The sequence below is a fragment of the Cyclospora cayetanensis genome, unplaced genomic scaffold, assembly GCF_002999335.1.
Source record: "Cyclospora cayetanensis isolate NF1_C8 unplaced genomic scaffold, CcayRef3 CcayRef3_contig_2, whole genome shotgun sequence".
NCBI lineage: Eukaryota > Apicomplexa > Conoidasida > Eucoccidiorida > Eimeriidae > Cyclospora > Cyclospora cayetanensis.
The window spans coordinates 183,351-198,897 of NW_020312147.1; the positions used below are offsets into that span (position 1 = coordinate 183,351).

The 15,547-nt window shown below is 55.9% G+C and overlaps 3 protein-coding genes across 3 annotated transcripts; 1 reads left to right on the forward strand and 2 right to left on the reverse strand.

Moving 5' to 3' along the window:
- Positions 1-670: 670 nt before the first annotated feature.
- Positions 671-3,303, reverse strand: LOC34617664. The gene is made up of 7 exons (XM_026337722.1): positions 3,274-3,303; positions 3,066-3,125; positions 2,713-2,771; positions 2,472-2,555; positions 2,142-2,285; positions 1,386-1,643; positions 671-968 (listed from the first exon to the last, which is right to left on the reverse strand). The coding sequence occupies exons 1-7, from the start codon at positions 3,301-3,303 to the stop codon at positions 671-673; spliced, it is 933 nt and encodes a 310-aa protein (XP_026193507.1).
- Positions 3,304-3,659: 356 nt separating this feature from the next.
- LOC34624487 lies at positions 3,660-5,849 on the reverse strand. Its single transcript, XM_026337723.1, has 4 exons — positions 5,221-5,849; positions 4,552-5,092; positions 3,822-3,982; positions 3,660-3,789 (listed from the first exon to the last, which is right to left on the reverse strand). The coding sequence occupies exons 1-4, from the start codon at positions 5,847-5,849 to the stop codon at positions 3,660-3,662; spliced, it is 1,461 nt and encodes a 486-aa protein (XP_026193508.1).
- An 804-nt stretch (positions 5,850-6,653) lies between these two features.
- Positions 6,654-15,039, forward strand: LOC34624406. The gene is made up of 7 exons (XM_026337724.1): positions 6,654-6,675; positions 6,772-8,453; positions 9,034-9,151; positions 9,620-10,201; positions 10,856-11,231; positions 14,546-14,617; positions 14,700-15,039. The coding sequence occupies exons 1-7, from the start codon at positions 6,654-6,656 to the stop codon at positions 15,037-15,039; spliced, it is 3,192 nt and encodes a 1,063-aa protein (XP_026193509.1).
- Positions 15,040-15,547: the final 508 nt, after the last annotated feature.

Consider the following 15,547-nt stretch of genomic DNA (forward strand, 5'->3'; position numbering starts at 1 on the left):
ATTAAAGAAATGACACTTGCGCCCCACTTGGCACCTAGTGCTCCGTAAGGTACGCCCGTCGGCGTCGCGTTCTATGCAGATTAGCACAGCCTCTGGTGGTCTTGACACCACCAAAGAAGAGCCGATGGAAGCAAATTGAAAGAACGACCCCGAATCCATTGTAAAAGGTTTCCTTGTTTCTTCTTTCTTACGTCGGACACCCTCCTCTCATTAGGGGCACTTACAGCCGGCGAAGCCCGTAAATCTCAAGATAATGGACGGAGGTGTAGAGGGGAGCATCAGAGAGAGCCAACTTATTTCAAGGAATTGTGGATAACGCTAGATGCGGCAGCGTTGCTACGAACCAGAAATTTCCTGCAACGAGACGCCGTTGCACTATATCTCTACAGTTGACTATTTGCGCATGAAGAATGACGGTCGTGTTCCCAAAGCGACGCATACACTGCAGAAAAAGTGCCAGTGCTCAAGTGGAAATACATTAGACGCATACGCATGTATTCTCAAGCTGGTGTGCTTAATAGGTTGATGTGTTCAGATGTGCCAAAAGAGCCTGATGGGAAAGTGCTTAAAGAAATGCGCTACTATCCCCTCCGCATCTTCGCCGATCGTACAAACACAATACGGAAGGAAGGACGCAATTTGGTCAACCAACACTTCTCCTTCGTATCCTCTAAGGTGGACCCACACTGCCCCACAAGTGGCCATTGGGATTTCGTACACCCCATTCATCGCAGCTCTTCGCATCTACACCAGCATTCTTTGCGGACAACGATAGCCTCACGCCATAGGGCTCGCGATTGGCCTTTCTACAACGACACGGCGCAGAAACTGCGTACTGTGTCACCAAACCTCTTCCTTCCTGGAAGCATTTCAAATTCATGAGCACTGACTGGGCGTGTGAGACCTCCATACCATCATGAGACCAACATTCCACAGCCTCTTGACAACTCGGAGGCGCCTCTCCTAACCTGGATCTGTGACAGGAGATGTCCCGCCATTCCTATCTTTCCCATGCTGATTTTAATAACCCGATGGAGAGAAGGAACGCCGAAAGACTGCGCAGCAGGTACGCGCTGCCATGTCAACCTTTGAAGACAGGGAATTGCACCCAGGTGCCGTCGACTGTACAGTGTATGACGTTTTTGTGAACAAACAGCTCTAAGGGTTTGTTCCGTTCGCGTGCCTCTAAAAAACCGTTGTGCAACAGACGGCGCATTGAAAGACATTAAGAGTTCAAGTTTGCAGTTGCCAGTCTGCGGTGTACAGACACCCTAAAAAACGCAGTGGCAACTGCCGAGCCGGAGGGGCTCGAGGAGGCTGGGTGGTGGCCTACAGCCCTGCAGGCCAACATTTTGTAGAATGCCTCTTCTAAATTCAGGCCTTACAAGCACTCCACGCCTTGGAGGTCTTTGGGGGCTGAGTAGAGCGCCACGAGGGAGGCCCCTGCAGCGGCCCCCCCGGAGGTTCCCATAAGGGGCGGCAGGGGGCCCCTTGGGTGCAGCGGCAGCAAGTCCCTCTTCACCGCCCGCAAGTCGGGCAGGGCGGGGCCGACGCGGCTAGGAGGGCCCTTTTCCAGTTGTTGCAAGATTCGTAACGCCCGCATCTCCGCCAAGATGTAGCACACAAGGGCACCGGAATAGGACCTAGGAGGCACACGCAGGCAGCTTCAAACGGGCGCCAGCATCATAGATCTCTGCGCGGCGGGGTGCGAAAACGAAGCAGAATGCATGCAAAGGGCCTCAAGGGCCCAATTCTGCGACCAAAGCCGGTTCAGCCGAAGAGCACGCCGTGGTGGCCGCCTCCACCCTCACAGGACTCTCCGTGCAATAAAACGCCCAAGGATGTGTGCGTGCCACTCAAGCGTGCACTAGAGGGCGCTAAGAAATGCGGATATAGGACGCAGAGCTAACCCCTCAATGTTGCGGAGGTAGTCGAGAGAGAAAATAGGGAACGAGTCATCCACCCGATAGGGGGCTACGCTGCAGCAACGAGCAGGCACGCAGAAAGCGCCAGAGAAAGTGAATAATGCCGTTGAGCCTTCTGCACATGTCCCCGCCCTTCGGTGCCAAGTAGCAAAGTTTAGACTCTCGGCCACACGGCCTAATCCCTTGTTGCATCTTCGCCAATGGCGCCTGCCGCACTCCTCAATGGCTGCCCGAATCGATTCTTCTAGACTTTGCGTGGTAGCCTTGGAGGCGTCCAGAGAATGAATCGCGAAATCAACCGCAGCAGTGACGAGGGCACCATTGGGGTGCAGCAAATCTACCAAGTCAAGTCCCAGTCCTCTGCGATTCAAGAAGCAAGCACACAGCACAGAGATCATGTGTAGCCCGTCCTTCTCTTGCTGCTGCTGCAGGCGGTGCCTCTGGCTGCTGAGGAGACGCCGGTGCTCCCCTCCTCGTAAAGCGTATGCCCCCTAAACTAGGAAATAAGACTCTTGCCCAGCCGCAGCGTAGGCCTTCCCTGCTTACGCTGCCTGCGAGAAGGTAAGGGGGGCCCCTGTCTCCCGGTGTTTAGAGAGGGCCATCAAGAACTGCGGGCGACGCAGAAGTTGCCTGGGAGCAGAATGCGCACACCCCGCCAAAAAGCGTCTTACTAAGGCGACCCAAAGAGCCCGCGGGGGTCGACAAACCCCCACAGCTAGCTGGTGCACCGAAAAAAACGAGGCGATATCGGCTTCACGCCAGCATAACGCGACTTTGCGGTACGGACTCGTGAACAAGCGCGAAGCTCTCATCAAAGTCGAGCAGCCGTTCCGCAACGAAGGCCTTCTGAAGCGCATCAGCACCCCACCCTCTCCACGAAGGCTCGTAGACGGCTAAGGGAGATTCGTGTTGTGTCTCGTAGGGGGAAGGGGGGAAGGGGCGTGTCCTCTCTTGGCAACATAACACGTGCGAACGCTGTGAGGCTGGTACACATGGACCGTGCCTGCAGGAATCCTCTTGCATTCCCCCTTTTCGACGCAGGCGAGAAAGGCCCCAGCTACCTGCCTGCCTACGCTGCCCCACGTTTTTCTGCCTTGTTGCGAGGGTGGCGACTCTCCCGTGCGTGCGTGAGAGCCTCACAGGGTCTTCCTGAAGCATCTCCTTGAAAGCGTGTCCAAGCTCGTGGACAAGAACCTTGAGCTGCATGCGCAAGCGGGCCCCATACCACTCCATGCGTGTAGCGAGGAGACACACGCAGGTTGGCAGCAGGCCACGCCCGTCTCAAGAAAGGTCCCCAACGTCACGCTTTTACACACACGCCTTGGCTCTACGCGCACGCACCGCGCACCTCTTGTACGTCCAGGAGTCTGGCTTGCATGGCCTTCGGAGGCGCTAGGTGTGCATGCACTGCGTGATGGAAAGGCCCCAACTTGACGTGGCATGGGTAGCCAGGCGCCCTTGGGGGCTTCAAGTGGTGAGACAGGCGGAGAGGGAAGAAGGGACTGTAATAGAGGAACCCCCGAAAGGCCTCCGTGCGATAAGGCAGCGCGGCTTTTTTCCCCCCCGAGCCACATGGAGGCGGCCACTTGCCGTAGGGACTGAACAAGTTTTCGACACGACGAACGAAGCCGATGGCAGCGTCTCGCTCGCCAGAGGAGGTGGGAGCTCTGCTCGCTGGAGCAGCGCCCTCGAGGCTTTCACCGGACGCCGAGTCGAACACTGCAAAGACTTCGCTCATGTAGGAGAAGCCGCTGAGCGACCTGCATGCATGCACGCACGCCAGGAGGCACCAACCCCACTAACGTACCTACAGGGAGGCCTCCTTGCCCCGAGTTCGGATGCCTGCGGCATATTAAGAGAGAGGCTATAAGGGGCACGCAAGGGGAAGAGCCTCGCCTATAAACAACACACCTGCCAAACCCCTTCCACGGCTTCTTTAGTAAAGGCTGAAGTGTTAAGCCATACGCCTCCGCTAAGAGAAGGGGCGCACGCTGCACTGCAATTGACTCGGGAAACCAGGCAGCAACCTCCAAATCACGCACGCCTCTCCCATACGCCTAAATACACACATATATACACATATATGTATACATACACCTATACACACATATATGTACACACCTACACACACATATGTATACACCTATACACACATATGTATACACCTACACACACATATGTGTACACCTACACACACATATGTGTACACCTACACACACATATGTATACACCTATACACACATATATGTACACACCTACACACACATATGTATACACCTATACACACATATGTATACACCTATACACACATATGTATACACCTACACACACATATGTATACACCTACACACATATGTATACACCTACACACACATATGTGTACACCTACACACACATATGTATACACCTATACACACATATGTATACACCTACACACACATATGCATACACCTATACACACACATAAATACGCCTCGCGCCTGCCCAAACGTGAAGGCTCCCAGCTGTCCCGACAGGGGAAGCCGCTTCGTATTTGGCGCGAGGCGGTTGCAGACGCAAACTGCGAGCTTCGCATTTTCAGAGCTCTCTTGGAATGCCGCGGAGAGTTTCCGAGGGAGCGTCTTACCCTTAGCGCTGCTGCTAGCCACTGATCCACGCTCAGACGCCCTTGTTGCTGCCCCTGTTGCTGTTGCTGTTGCTGCTGTTTGCGCAGCTCATCTCGGAGCTGCGGGGGGGCTCTATTGGCTGCTGCCTGCCCGATGGATCGCAGCATGCGCGGCACTTCTCTCCAGGAGGATCCCTCTGCAGTCTGTCTCTTGATGCGCATTTCTGCCCAGCAGGTGTAGCCGCACCGAGCTGCTAGCTGCTGCTTCTGCTGCAGCAGCTGCAGAAGCTGCTGCAGCACCAGCGTCTGCTGCGGCTTGCTGGTGGAGTTGCTCCGCAAACACACCCACTGCGCTGCCAAGTCATCGGCAAACGGCGCATGTTGTTGAAACGTTGCGCGCTTCGAACTCCCAGGATTCAGGCTTTGCAGGAGCGCCAGTACAGTCTCGTAGTTCGATCCTTCCTGAGGAACCCGCACACCCCCAGATCGATCTTCCTTGAAGAGCCGCCTGAACACGCCAGCACTAGGCCCCGAGAGGCGATCGGCAGGAATGACAAGTTCCCTGCACACAGACACACGCAGGTTCAGAGAGAGACGCAGGCATCTCTTTGAAGCTGCGCTTTAAAAGAGCAGACTGTGGTGTACCCCGCGCCAACTGAAGGCTCTCGGCATTCGGGGTTGGGAGTTTACGGGATGATCGTGGCCTTCGCGACTGCTTGGCGAAAGCGGGAAGATGCAAGATTGATGGCGAGCTGCTCCTTGGCTCGAAGCCCCCTCCTGCAGGTGTCAGCTGGAGCAGCAGTCGCCGCAGCTGCACGACTCCCTTCCTTCGGCTGCTGGAGCTGCATGGCAGCAAGTTGCTCTAAGAGGCCTTCGAGGGGGCGAAGAGCGAAACGTGCCAGCAAGAATGACGGCTTCAAAAATTCGCAGTACTGCAGCTTTTGCAGCAATTCGCGGGCGTGCATACTCCACTCCTCCACCCACTGCTGGTCTTCCTGTTTTTGTTGCTGCTTTTGTTGCTGCAGGCTGCGGCATGCTACTGCCGCTCGCATGGCCCTCGACGCCCTCACTGCTGAAATCCAATTGAAGTCATACGGAACCAGAGGACCCCGAAGAAAAGCCTGCTTGCGCTGTTCGATTATAGCGTCAGCGGGAGCTGTTGACGCGGGTTGCTGTGGCTTTGCTGATGAGGCCAGCTGCTCGAGCCCTTGTGTGGAGACTGCACCTGCTGAGATCCAGGGGTCTAAGAGCCGCTGCCTCCCCCTGAAGATGGCCATTGCGCCGTGAAGCGCCAAATACAGATGCTCGCGGATCGCCATTTCTCGCTCGCTATGGTTGGTGAGGGCTGCTGCAGGGGAGCTGCAGCACTGGCCCCTTAGGCTTCAACTTTTGCGGCTTAAATCGCATCTACGCAGCTTTCTTCCAAGAACGTCTGCAGTTGCTGCTCTGTGCGGGCTCTTGTGAGCGGGAAAGCCGAGCGCAAAAATGCTCCTTGGGGGGCCCCTTCACAAGGGCCCTTCCAGGGAACGCCTCAGCGGCCTTGCAAATAAAGAATATCGTGTCTCTATTTAGACTGGTTCGAAAAAGAGTAACATAAATGCAGCCACGCAAATGCAAACGGCAGCAGTTTTAATGAAGGATACCTATGCTCGGCGGGGGCACCTGTTCCACAGAGTGTCTGTACAGTGCGCAGGGGGCCCCGCGACTGTTGGGGGCCCCTTCCCTCCCCCCCTCCCCGAGTCGATCCCCAGAAAACGGAAGAAATAAAGGAACGGCCGGAGGAATTCTTGAGACATTTTTTTGCATCCCTGCTGATTCGAACGGCGCATGCGCAATCTCAACTCTCTACGCCCTCCGGTGGGGGCCCTACGCGAAGGGATATTTTTTGACGGAGTTTGGGATGCATGCGTTTACCGAGGCTCTCCTTACGCTGAACGGCAGCAGTTTACCTTCCACTGATCCTTCTCTCTGAGCGCCTTTGGGAGGTGCGAGAGAGGTGTTGGCGTGTGTGTTGCAACCGCAGCCACGCGCCACTGTGCAACTGTGCGCTCAGATTTTCCCCCGGGAAGCGTCGATCTCTCCATCCATTGACACCAGCGAGCTGCACACAGCGTCCGTAGGCTATGGAGGAGAGCACCGATGGGGGCAAGACCCCGAGGCTTCCGAAGTGTCTTCCTCCAGCAGAAGCAGCAGCAGCAAGAGAAGCAGCAGAAGCAGAAGCAGCAAGAGAAGCAGAAGCAGGAAGGGGGGAGGCAAGCCCTGTGAAGACTCCCCTTCGAGGCCGAGCACGAGCCATCGCACTTGCACGTGCGAAGGCGGAGGCTGCAGCAGCGGCAGCAGCTGCCGCAGCGCCAGCTGCATCTTTTCCTGCTGCCTCCGCTGTGGGGGAAGACATCCAGGGAGCTGCCGTCTTCACAGCAGCCGGGGAGGAGCCAGCGTCAGGGCCCTTTGCCACAGCGCGACGCCTTCCTGCCGAGTTCGCGACGGCTGCAGGGGTGCTTGGAGGGAAGCTGCAGCCTGTGCTGTCTCTCGGGTGTGACGAGGGTGTGCTGGAGGACGAAGTGGCAGCTTTCTTGGAGGAATGCTGCAGCAGCAGCAACAGCAGCGGGGAAGATCTCGTTGTAGTAGGAGCTACTGGAACGCTTGTAGGCAGGTATTCTAAGCGGCCTGTTTCCTTGCCCTTTGCCACGTCGTGTCTCCTCTCGTCAGACACCGCCCAGCTGCTCTTCGATGAGGGGTTGCCGCAGCAGCAGCAAGAGCAGCAGCTGCAGCATCTGCTGCAGCAGCTCCTCGGCGCTGAACGCAGGGCATACGGTGCGAGGCAGCTCTCCTCGCGTATTCAGATCGTCGACGTTCTACACGAAAGCCGCGCATCTCCCGCCGCTGCGGGGGAAGGCGTCGCTTCAGACAAGAGCGCGGGATTGAGGAGCGAGGAGGAGGGGTCTGGAGACGGCGTCTTGCAAGACAAGTCTCTGAACTCGCGTAAACTCATCTACAGCATGCAAGACGACGACGACCAGCCCCAGCAACACCAGTCCCCCCTTTGTCAGCATCGCCGAAGAGAGCGCGCTGTTCGTGTTACCCAGCAAGTCTTGCTTGGGCAGAAGCTGATATACAGGCCCCGTGCCTTACGCCACCTCCAAGTGTCGGTTTTCTCTGAGACAGCGCATCTCCTCACGCCTCTACGCGACTCCAACGCAGGCGGCTTGGCACGTGCCGGCAGCAGCGCTGCCCCTCCGGAGGAGGGGGGAGAAGGAGAACTGCCTCTACAGCTTGCCAGCGATCTCCAGCGATTCGGACTCATTCACGAGGCAGCAGCCGCAGCCGCAGCAGCAGCAGCAGCACGGGTGTCTGAGCGCAAGATCATCCGCTCCGAGTCTTGGCTGTTTTCGCCTTTCGCACGCGCGGAACAAGGCTCACCTCAGCAGGGCATGGTCTACCCGGAGTGGATAGTCGAGCTGAGACGGGAGATCGAAGAAGGCGACATAAATAGCCACCCAGAAGTGCTGTTGCAGCAGCTGCAGCATGCCGCTGCAGCCACCAGTACGGGGAGGGGCGCAGACGCAGATCTTCATGACGAGTCGCGTCGGGTGTCTGTACGGTTGTATGCGCCTGCGCGGTGTCTTCAGGTGCAGCAGCAGAAACAGCAGCACCAGCAGCAGCACTTGCTGCTGCAGCAACCCTCAGTCTTCAGCGCTCTTGTCTCCCTTTTCTTACACAATCTGAGAGCCGCCATCGCAGCGCCTTTAGAAGCAGCAGCAGCCGCTGCAGGCACCGGTGCATCAGGAACCAGAACTCTTCCGCTCTACTACCCAGGAGCCTTAGGCGACAACCAACAGGCTATACAGTCGTTCTACGAAAATAGAAAAATCACCGTTGCAGCAGAGTCGCCTATCACCGCTCTGCGACTCCACAACAATCAAGTGCGTCAGATTCGTTGCAGCAGAGCGAAGGGGGGACGAGCAAGGGAGGAGGAACGGGAAACAAGATTAGACCCTAGACTCAGGAATGCATGAGTGTTGCGTTTCTTGGACGCTCTCTTGAGCCGTCCCTGTTGGCCTTTTGCGTATATGTATGTACATGTATGTGTGTATATGTGTATGTGTATATCTGTGTGTATGTGTATATGCAAGTTTATGTATGGAAGTGCATGCATGTGAACGTATGTAGGTACAAACGTATGTGTATGCACAATTGTATTTGTATACGTATTTATATGTCAGTGTATGTATATCCATGTATAAGTGTGGGTATATACATGTACGCGTATGCAAGTACATGCATGTATATGCATGTGTATATACGTATTTATATGTACGTGGATGTAAACGCATGTGTATGTGTATATGTGCATGTGTATATGTGTATGTATACGTATGCATGTATGGCATATATACATATGTAAATATATATATGTGCTTGTTCCTCTACATCGGTCTTTTGATGGTATTTTTGGCACTGTCTCGCATCTCTTCATTCGCTTTTCCTGCTTCTGTATTTCAGGCGAAGCGCATGCTGATACAAATGGAGGTTTTTTTAGGCGCAAGAGTTTTGGATCTCGCTTGTGGTCACGCCCAAGACCTTCTCAAATTCGCGCAAGTTCGAGTTTCCAGGCTGCTTGGTAGGGGACTGCTGCTGGCAAAACTCGAGGCGAGAAAATCTAATTCGGCATTTTTTGTCAAAAGGCCTTAGCGGTGTGCTGGCGTATGAGACAGACAGCGGCACATTATAGCTGGCAGAGAAAAGGATTAGCTTGGGAGGCCAGCTGGTTGTCTGCTGAGGACGGTTGCTCTTAGCACTACGCCGTTTCCATTTGCTGCTTGTTGTTCTGTGCGGGTGTCGCTTGTTATGCTGATACATACATATCTACATATGTATCTACATATGTATATGTGCGCTACCTTCGTGTCCGTTCTAGACGCGTCTTTATATGCGTAGGTTGGCATCTGTCCATTCATTATGGAGCAATGCATTTGGCTGCTGCGGTCAGAGGAGTGTGTGTATATATATACGTCACACTGCACATGCACATGCACATGCACATATCCCTGCTGTGGTCGCTTTTGCCGTTCTCTGTGTACCTTCACAGGCATAGACTTTTCTCGAGATTCCATCTTAGAGGCCCGACATCGCGTGCGGGAGCGAAGCAGCGATCGTTTGCTGCAGCAGCTGCTGACTCCCCCAGAGTACCACGTGGGGAACGCCTTGGAGGAGAAAGCCTGGCAGTATGCTGCCAAGGAGGCATTCGATATCGTGTCTATTCAGCTGGCAATTCATTACATGGTGCCTTCGCAGCAGCAAGCAACAGACTTGCTCTCGCGGTGTGCTGGGAGGCTGGTGCCGGGGGGAAAGCTCATCGGCAGTACGATGTGTTGTAGGGAGATTGTGCGCTACGTTCTAGACTTGAAGCTCCTACAGCAGCCCTCACCAGATGCAGATGAAACCGACGAATTCGTCAGTGTTTGCCTCTCCCGGCTTGATGTAGCGCAGGGGCAGCGCGTATTTTGGGCAGGAAACAGCCTCTGCGCCCTCTTTTTCGAAGAGCAAACTCTCGCGCCTCTCCTACACCCCTTCAGGCTACCGACGGAGGAAGGTACTGTCTATGCACTAACAGGAGTCTCTCCGCCACTGTCCGTTGAACATTTGCTAATGAATGTAGACGCTGTTGCTAGCCAGGGGTGGTGCAGACAGGCTCTTCATTGAAAGTGACGCTCTTGGCAACAGCATCCTCCTGGCTCATGATTACCGTTGCTGCAGCTAGTCGTGCGGGTGCACGACTCCCAGCTGCTTGCTCTTCTCTCTCAGCGATAGCTTGTCACACGAGGTGACCCTGCACCAGAAGTGGCTTATTACTGGTATTAGTACTACTATTACTACCGCTCCCTCTTCGGCGCTGTGTCGGTGATGCTCTCCTTTGGTGTTATCCTACTTGCTTTATTGGTTCTCCATGCGGTGCAGTGGTAAAGGCAGTAGTAACAGCGATAGTAGTAGTAGTAGTGCTACTACTAACAGTAATACTAGTAATAGTTATACTGGGTCAGCCACCAGTGCAGGGGAGGCTGTGGCGGTAAGCTATACCTGAAATCAGCATACAACTGGGATTCCTTTGTGGCTCTTCTGCTTACTGTTTTCTGCCTGCCTCGTAGTCTGTCTGCCAACGGCACGTCGCTCTCAGTGCATCGCCACTCCATTCGGCCCCTTGGGTCCTTGCAGATGGTGCCTTTATTAGATTTTTAGCATATGTGTGTATGTATCTACACGTATATACATATAGGCGTATACACATATAAACATATGTATATATGCGTGTGTCTTATGGCTCTAGAAGCAACTCGAGGCTTGCGTATTCGGGACTGCGTGTCTGGTGCGGCGGTTTCCGAGTTGGCGTTGCATTTGCTGGAGGTCTTTTCGACTCGCTTCGGGATAAAATATCATTTTTGGCTGCGGACTGCAATAGACGCTGAGGAGTTCGTGTTTCCCTTCAAGGCCGTTAGGAACACTGCGAAGGAGCTAGGTCTCGAATGTTGCCTCTCGGTGTCCTTTCCGCGGCTACTAGATGCAGCAGCAAATCATCCGAAGTTGGGGGCTGACGCGAGAGCCTGGGTAAGAGGCCTCAGGAGCAGACGGGGGGCCCTTCTTGACAGGCAGCAGGCGGAAACGTTTGCTCTATATAAGGCGTTCTCTTTTAGAAAAATTGACCCGCATGCGCAGCAGCCGAACCACGCAGAAAATGCGATCGAGTAGGTCAGTCACAGGGGCATTGTGTCGCCGCCTGTCTCTACCATTGGCCGCTAGAGGAGCAGTCGGGTTTGATTGGAAGCATCAGTTCCCTGATGATGCTAGTGGCTGCCGCCTATGCGCCGCTGCTAGAGGCAAGCGCATCGCTGGGGATAGGCTGCCTCAACGCAGAAGCGCCTCGCCGCGTGTAGGTGCTCTTAAGGAAAGGAGCTGCGGAACGGCAGGCTCCTGGTTGTATCTCTTTGTCACTGTAGGGGGCCCCGCAGGCCCAGGTGCAGTTGCTTCTACATGCCATTTGAGGGCCACAGCTGCATCAGTACAGGTGCTGCGATGCTGCACATGGCTGGCACTGCTTAGAAGCGCTGAAAGTGCAAATACAGCGCGAGCTTGGAGTGTGGATGCACCTGACGCATAGCGCGCTGCAAATGCGTGCGTGGCTGTGGCATGGGAGCGACCTGCGGTTTCTCAGACTCAAGGTTGAACGAAGGGGGCTGGGTTTTAGGGGCTGCGTCTGCATGTAAAGCGGTCTAATGAGTGCGTAGATGTCTCTAGGGACTACGAGAGCGCACTGAGTTTTCTTTAGGAGTGGGCCTGGTTAGTGGAGGGGAGCAAATGAAGGATGCGGTCAGGCGGTGCCTGTAGGGATACGCTTCGTTGGAGGCAATACCACGCACCCTGGAGAACAGGCTAAACCGCGACGAATGTTAAGTGGAGGGCGTAAAGTTCGTAAATGCTACATGGCGCCTCTCGGGGCCTGTTTGCAGAATTGTCTAAGCCCTCAGCTTGCAGCGCGTGCCAGCGCCTTCCCTTGTTTACACGGCCAACAGGCCCACAGTGATCGCAAAGTAGCTGTGCTAGAGCTACCTTAAGACAGCTGCAGTAGGCATGGCTCCGCTAGGGAGCCTCACTTGTTACTAAAACTGCCTGCTCCCCGTGTGCGCCATGAAGCTTCACACAATCCTGTCAGCGAATACGCAGAAAATTCAGCCTTCTGGGTTGGGACGACAGTACCCTAAGGCCGTAACTTCTCTCCATATAAACATTGACCCCCAAAGCCTTTTAAACACTTTTTTTGGCTATGGCTACCAATACACCACGAGACCCCCTTTTCTTCGGGGGCCCCATGAGCAGACTCCCGCGGCCGCCTGACGAAGGGACACCTTCATGCGCAGGCAGCGAGATGTTTGGCAGCTGTTAAGGAACATCTGTGCGTTCAAAAGTCTTTTGTTGACGTGCTCTCACTCCTGTGTTGACCAACGACGACTCAGGTGTACAGACAGCTCGGACAACCGGGTGCTCTCTCCAGCGTCATAACGCACCCTGCGAACATCAGCAGTGTTGTTGGCTGTTTGTGGAGACTTCATGAGCACTTTTTGAACCAAAAGGCGTGCAGCACGGAGAGTTACATTCCAGGAAATTATCGCAATAGCCGCCGCTGCATTTGCACACCCAAGGTAGCGCGGGCTGCTGGTGCTCCTCCTCCTCCTGTTGCTGCTTTTTCTGGGGCCACATCGGGGGAGGCAACAGCACGACCCACATGCAGCACAGGAGCGCCCAGCTGCCGCTGCTGCTGTTGCTGCTTTCATCCCTTCGCTCAGCAGCGGCAGCCCATAATTCGTACCTCAGGTGGTATCAACAGCAGCAGCCACTCCGCCAGTCGCTGTTTGTGCCGCTCCGGAACCCACAAGCAGGAGAGCTTCGTCGGCCCAGAGCCTCAACTCTAGGCTTCCTACCAACACATCCGACAGTTTGTGGCGGGCCTGTACTGGGGGGACCACTCCGTTCCCTCCCTCCTTTTCGCATCCCTCCCTGCAAGGCGCCTTCCAGTCTCTGGGTACCCCTGCCCGCAACGCCTCCCGTAGGGGAGCTCGTCCTCCCTTGTGGAGGAGCTCGTGGTCTTTCTTTATGGGCCGTTCCAAAGAAGCGGACTTCACACGCCAAGACACGAAGCCGCCGAGCGTGCTGGAATAGAAGAGCTCCCAAAAATCACTACAAGGTGGGTGGGGATCGCGTGGACATCTTTTGAAGAGTGGAGCTGGAGCATCGTAGGCGACATTGCCATGCGCTTTTTCTCGAGCAGTTCTACGTGTTATCCGCGCGTTCTTTTCCTCGGGCGAAGCGCTCTTTGCGACTCTGTGTGTGTGTGTGTGTGTGTGTGTATGTGTGTGTGTGTGTGTGTTTGTGGTGTGCGCGACGCTTCAGTTCTCCTCCGTGGATCTCATAGGGCCTCACCTCTCCGGAGGCTTCGCTCTGACTGCCCGACGTACAGCCTGTGCGCAGTGGCTAGGTCTCTCTGGCTTTGCGCCTTCTCCGCAGCTGCTGCGCGAAGCTCCCAAGGCTTCTGCAGCTGCAGATGCAAAGGGTTCCCCCTTAGAGAGCCAGGAGCAGGGGCCCCCGGACGAGCCTTCTCAGGGGCCCCCAGAAGGGCCCCCGGAAGGGGCTTTTCAGTACCCCCTTAGCAGCAAGGGGCCACCACAAACCCTCAAATACAAGACAGAGGAGGGAGAAACAGGTCCTTCCTCCCCAGGATGACGCTATGAGGCCCTTGAAGACGCAGCAGAAACGGGCACAGACTGTGCAGCCTCCAGTGCCTCCGTTGCCGACCAGCGATGAGGGGCCCCTTGCGGTCCCTGGAGGGGGCCCTTCCCCCGCTCCCTTGACTGCGAAAGAACGTCGGGAGTTGCTGCTCGGAGGGGCACATCTGATGCTCGCTGAGGCGCCCCCCCGCTTTTCACGAGAGGAGATCAGAGGTCTCTTCTATGCGTTTGGAGCGCTTGTTGGCGAGGGGCTTAGCTTTCCAGGATCCTCGACGGCTGGCTGCTCTAGGCTACCCGCGGGATGCCGCAGCGGAGTCGGCAGTCAAGGAGACAAGAGAGTTTTCATCAAGATGCAGCGGCTAGGGGATGCCGCGTACGCCCAGCAGGTGCTGCAAGGCCGGACGGTCCGCGAAGCAGAGGCCCTCATCCGGGTGTATCGACAGCTCCTAGCGAGCAGGGGCCCCTCCGGGGCCCGTCCTTCTGCTGCCGCCGTGGTTTCCGCTGCTGCAGCAGAAGCCACAAACGCTGCCAATGCGGCCGCTGCTGCTGGGAATACAGCGGTAGCCACGGACGCTGCTGCACTCGCAGCCGCCTTGCAACGTAGCAAGGCAGCAGGCTCAAAAACGGCACTCAATGGCCAGCAAGAGTTCTATCTGAGTATTTCTCTCAGCAGAGAAGACCGCATCAAAGTTGCAGCCCTCCGAGGGCATAGCAGGGCCCTCCTTATGTTGCGTCAACAGCAACAGCAGCAACAGCAGCAACAACAGGATGAGTGGACAACTAGCAGCCTTGGTGAGAATCCTCTATTTGAGGTCGAGGATGCTGAGGAGCAGCCGCAGCCGTCGGCATCTTCCGACCCCAAAGCAGCAGCGGCGCCTTCATCCTCCCATGCAGATGCAACGGCCCCAAAAGAGGTGAAGCTGCTGCCTCTGAAGCGGCGTACTCTAGCAGTCAGTTCCACGTCGGCTCTCAAGAGAAGAGCCGTGCAGCAGCCCTCCTCGCGCAAGGTCCAGGAGCCGTCTCTCATGCTGCGGGAAGGCAGCAGTGGCAGCAGTGCCACTGGCAGCGTGAAGCCCGAGGCAGCTCCCTTGAGTGCTCCGTCGCATGTGAAGCGAAAACAACCGTCCGCTGGAGCAGAGAAGCTCCCCACGAAGGCGGCGAGCAGCAAAAACATAGCCAGCGAGAAGGTGGCCAACTCGCGGCAGCGGCAACAGGAAAGCAGGGCCTTGCTTGACCTTTTGAGTGGGGGCCCCCTAAATTTGAGACCTGCGACTGAAGGCAGTGGCAATGCGGATGAAGTGGAGAGGCAGCAACAGCAGGCGTAAGTATGCCCCCTTCTTGTAGTAGTGCTGCTGGGAGACCGTGCAGTGCTGTTGAAAGGTTGCGGTTAATACTGAGAAACGCTGAGGCTGTGGAGAGCATGCATGCCGGCATGTCTGCAAGCTCTCAAAGAGCGGCCTGCTTGGCCAGCTTCTCGAGGACGTGCGGCGGTGTTTTGTCGAATGGGTGGCTGCTTCTCGTCGTGCTATGTGTCGGATGGGCTGCTGTTGGGGTGTTGTTGCAGGAGGGTGTCAGAGCTGCTGGCCGCAGCAGCAGGAGCGACGGTTGGGGGGTTCATAGAGCAGCAGCAAAACGCGTGGGGCAACTACATAGTCCCCGCACTCCCTTGCCATATCCGGGCATCGGGGGGCCCTCCGGGGGCCCCCAACGGGGATTAGACTGAGCCGCCCACGGCGGCCGCT